The sequence below is a fragment of the Pelmatolapia mariae genome, linkage group LG10_11 (assembly GCF_036321145.2).
Source record: "Pelmatolapia mariae isolate MD_Pm_ZW linkage group LG10_11, Pm_UMD_F_2, whole genome shotgun sequence".
NCBI classification, from domain to species: Eukaryota; Metazoa; Chordata; class Actinopteri; order Cichliformes; family Cichlidae; genus Pelmatolapia; species Pelmatolapia mariae.
In genome coordinates this window covers 65,453,636-65,458,441 of record NC_086236.1, presented here as the reverse complement: position 1 = coordinate 65,458,441, position 4,806 = coordinate 65,453,636, and the positions used below count along the sequence as shown (strand labels likewise).

The 4,806-nt window shown below is 37.1% G+C and overlaps 1 protein-coding gene across 1 annotated transcript; it reads left to right on the top strand.

Annotated features, from left to right (window-relative positions):
- Positions 1 to 2,017: 2,017 nt before the first annotated feature.
- LOC134635529 (sialic acid-binding Ig-like lectin 14) lies at positions 2,018 to 4,535 on the top strand (the record flags this gene model as incomplete). Its single annotated transcript, XM_063484905.1, has 5 exons — positions 2,018 to 2,444; positions 2,717 to 3,037; positions 3,701 to 3,958; positions 4,046 to 4,330; positions 4,489 to 4,535. Coding segments are annotated over 5 exons (1,338 nt in total), but the record flags the coding sequence as incomplete, so codon positions are not given.
- Positions 4,536 to 4,806: the final 271 nt, after the last annotated feature.

Genomic DNA, 4,806 nt, shown 5'->3' with positions numbered 1-4,806 from the left:
ACTCCTGTTTCCATGATCTTTGTTCCCTCTCTCTCCCTGTAGCCAGTCTTGTCTCCATGTCACAGTGTCAAGTTTGTTCAGTTTTGTGTCCTCCCTGTCTCATTGTGTCTGATTAGTTCCAGCTGTGTTCCCCTCCTTTTCCCCATTCCCTCGTTATCCTTTGTGTATTTAAATCCTGTGTTTCACTCTACCTGTTGTTGTGTTGTTCCATATTGCTGTGTGTTTTCTCGGTGCACCTTGTAATGCTGAGTTCTCTGTTTCAGTCTTAGTTTCCCAGTTTTAGTTCCTTTTTTGTTGGGGTGGCTGTAGCTCAGGTGGCAGAGCAGATCAGCTACTAACCAGAAGGGCAGAGGTTCGATCCCAGGTTGCTCCAGTTTGCATGCCAAATATACAAGATACTAACCCCATGTTGCTCTCCGATGCATCCATCGAAGTATGAATGTTAGATACTTAAGCTTAGAAGAGGTGAATGAATTAGTTGTACAAAGTGCTTTCAGTGCTCAGACAGAGTAGAAAAGCGCTATATAAGAACCAGTCCATTTACTAGTTTTTCAGCTTAGTTTTCTTGTATCTAGTATTCAAGTTTTTGTCAAAGCAAATAAAAGCTGCCTCCTTTTATCCTGCATTTGGGTCCTCATCCTGCCTGCCACAGCACCATACATGACATGGTGCTCTAATTTCTAACAGTCTTTAGACATTCATAAGATCCCTGCTCTTTGAAAATGCTCTGCAAATATACCCGTTTCCAAGAAGAAAAAGTATGAAACAGCAGGTTAATGTCAATACCAGTCTGTCCCAGGTGACTGGATATTACAATATTTACCTTGGACTTTTGCCTTCCTGCTACCCGCTGCTCGACATGCTCCTTTGATCCAATTTATGTTTAAATATAATTTTATGACACAAACCTCAGAATTTTTAAATGTGGGAAAGATAGGAAATTATTTTTGATACATATAATGCAAATGATCTCATTATATGTAGCTTTATAGTGTCATAGTCCGTTTCTTTTCTCTCTCTCACACACACACCAAACTGTTGCATGGTTCTTACACCAAATGGTTACCGCCTCGCAGCTCAAGCGCAAAAAAAGACACATTTTCACAAATACAAAGAGTTCAGTAGTGTTAACGTCAAACAGTACTGCTAAGAATAGTACAGAAGAAGTGTTGTCAAAGAGGCCGTCTGTTGAAATAAGGAAATGGTGAGAGGGAAAGTTTTTGTTTTTAATTCTTTAATTTCTTTAATGCATTTATTTTTTTATCAATAAACTTTTTTATAATGCAGTTTACTATGTTAATATATGCAGATATGGATCAGCAGGAAAGCAGTTAATTAATGCTAATTAATAAGTGATGTAAAAATAAAAGGTATGTACACTTTATGTGTTCTCGCTAATATTGTAGGGTCTTTATTTGACAATATAAAGAGCATTGAGGTGACTGTACTTGTGATTTGGTGTTATTTAAATAAAACTGAACTTACAAAAACTGTATGAAGCAGCTGTAATAAAATGGTGTGAAGATGAACTTCTGGAAATGTGATTGCAAGAATAAGCAAGAAACAGACAAGGTGAGGAAGAGAAACTTCAGTGTCAAAAGCCAGCAGATGTCAGTGAGGAGAGAAGAACAAAAACAAAAGCCTTTATTGAGTTGAGTGATGTGAACTGTTGACTTTTTCATTGTTTTATTATGTGCATGTTTACTTCGTCTCCTGCATTAGTTATTCTCTGGAGCGAGAGACTGAATGTGTTGAGCATCGAAAGCTGATGATGTTTGTTCTCATCTGGACAACTCTGCTGTTCTCTGTGAGAGACGGCAGTGCTGACACAGGTTTACATCTTCTCCTTTATATAACCTGTATATTGTTATTTTTATGTGTGTTTGTGCTGTTTTAAATAAGTATTATAGGCAACGTAATATCTTTAATTAGACATCGTATTTATTGGTTTACTGCTGTCAACTAAATATTCTTTGTCTTTGTATGTTTCTTACCCTTTCGTACATTTTACCTTTCCTTTGCATTAACAGGTGCCTCAGTCTGGGGACAACAACACTGTGATAGAGGATACTGTGTTACTCTCAGTGAGCGAGAACTAACAGCAGAGGCTGGACTCTGTGTTGTGATCCCGTGTTCTTTCACTACTGCTGATGACTTTATACTCAAACATATAGTTTGGTACAAATGTGAAGCATCTAAAAGAAGCTGTAGTGATGATGAAATAATATTTCACAGCAACAAAAACACAGACAAAAAAGCTCAGTCTGGGTTTAAAGGACGAGTGTCATGTTTGGAGCCTGATGTGAGTCAGAACAACTGCAGCATCATCATTAATGATCTCAAAGAGTCTGATTCTGGATCATATCAGCTCAGAGTTACTGGTGTACGGGACGGAACACAAGATGGATTCACATTCAGTCAGAGAGTAACTGTCTCTGTTAAAGGTATGAAAAGCTATTCCAAGAACAATCATGTAGAAAAATGATATTCAGTCTTGTACAATAACATATTTAGTATTTTTATGGTCTTAATGAAGTATTCATTTTTTTCGGGAATTGTTGCCCTCTATGGTAGCTGGTAGGAACTGCAGCAGTTCCTGATAAAACTTGCCATTAACCATTTTCACCAAATATCTTATGATCTGGGTCCACATCCAAGTAGTTAATAAACTTTAAGCATTTCACTTGATTTCATTAATGCCCAGTATTTCCATTAGGTATTGAACAGAAGCCCACAGTAATGATTCCCACACTGACAGAGGGACAGCAGGCCACACTGACCTGCACTGCTCCTGGTCTCTGCTCTGGATCTATTCCTGAAATCACCTGGACATGGAGAGGAGCAGGAGGGACTGAATCTTACATTACAGGAAACAGGACTGATTACAAGACTGAGAATCTGATGGCTCTCACACAGAGACACATCTCAACTTTGACCTTTAACCCTTCAGCTGAACACCACAACACCAATGTCACCTGTAAAATCCACTTCACAGGTGAAGCGACTGCAGAAAAGACTTCAGGTTTGAATGTAAACTGTGAGTACTTTTAGGATTTCAAATTGACTTTTTTTTTAATCCAATGAATTTTGCAGTATCAGCATTAGTCCTGCAAGACACCCAGAAAGTTACAAAAAAAACCAAAAAAACAACAACAATATTTTTCTTTTATGCATTTCTCATAAATGGGGAAGGGAATAAAAATCAGTGATTAGAAGTGTACAAGTAAAAGTTTGTGTTAAATATGTGACACTGACTACTGTGATTTAAAAAATGCAAATGCAAACCTTTCCTTTGTACAAAATGTAAAAAACAGACTTTCTTTTGAAAAAGAAACATAATAATATGAACTCCTGACAAATATTTTCTACCAATTTAATAAACCATTACAAAAGTTGCTATTATGGTAAGAGCCATTTTAAAGTTTTTTTTAAATGCCCCCAAAAAACCCAAACCCAAATTATATTTGAAGTTGTCATTAAAGCTTGTGGCACTTTGTACATTTGGCACTTTGTGTATATGTGTATGAATGGGTGGATGACTTAAAATGTAAAGCGCTCCTTAGGGATTAAGTAAAAGCGCTATACAAAATACTGGCCATTTACCATTAGCAGGCTACTTTTTTGTCAGTATCTTTATGACTGTGAAGGATGTGATTTAACATGTAAATATTCTTAAATGAAAGTGTAATGTGCTCCACAGATAAAAGGAAACCTCAGATCACTGGGAATACAACTGTTAAAGAGGGTGATGATCTCAATCTGACCTGCAGTGTTGAAAGTTTCCCTCCAGCTCTTACTTCATGGGAAAAACTTAGCTCCTATAAAACCCTGCACAAATACACTGGATCAGCTACACTTGTCGTTTATAATGTGACAAAAGAGCATTCAGGACAGTACATCTGTGCAGCGAAATATTTAAACACAACTGTGACATCAGATGTCAATGTGACTGTGACTTGTAAGTAGTATTAATCTTGCATCTAAACCTCATATTTGCATTAAACTCATTTTACCTTGTTTTGTGAGTCTGATCATGTGTTTCCAGGGTTTTCAAAGATCCAGGATGGCTCTGGATGTGTGCTTCAGTCAGAGGTTTTGACCTGTGTGTGTATCAGTGAAGGGTTTCCTTTACCTGCAATCAAATGGCCGATCCTGAAGATCCACACTGAGTACTTGATTACTACTACTGTCTTTAACCACACAGTCAACAGCACTGTCAGTCTCCCTTCAAAAAACCATGGCAACAGCACTGTTGAATGTGTCAGTAACAATGGACAAGGGGAAACAAGAGAAAATCTACTCATCTGTAATAGCTTCCCTGAAAAACATGGTATGTGCTACAGTTTTGATCCCTACTTTGAATTTTTAGCACATTTTTTAATATGACTGATGTTGTTAGACAATAGTGAGTTAATGTTTTGCATGTACTGTGTATAATTCAAAAAATAACACAGACATTGACTTTTGGTTAATGTTTTTTCCTTTCAGTTCTGTGCAATTATGTTCTGGGTGTTGTAGAAGTAGTTCGGTGCTGACAAGTTGTTGAGCCAACCCTTTATGGCAGTACCATAATAGTGTAAATCATGTGATGTTATACTACATGTAATTTTGCACTTTCCTCTTATTTCTTCCCAAACTTCAGTAAACAGCACAGAAGTTGTAGAGCATAAAGAGATGTCAGGCAATCTTAGTGTAAAACTTCTCGTATCCATTGCTGCTGTATCTATCCTTGTCAATATCATCTTTATAATCTACTTTGTGCTCTTTTGGTGAGTTAGTACACTTAATTTCATGTTTTAAAGGCTC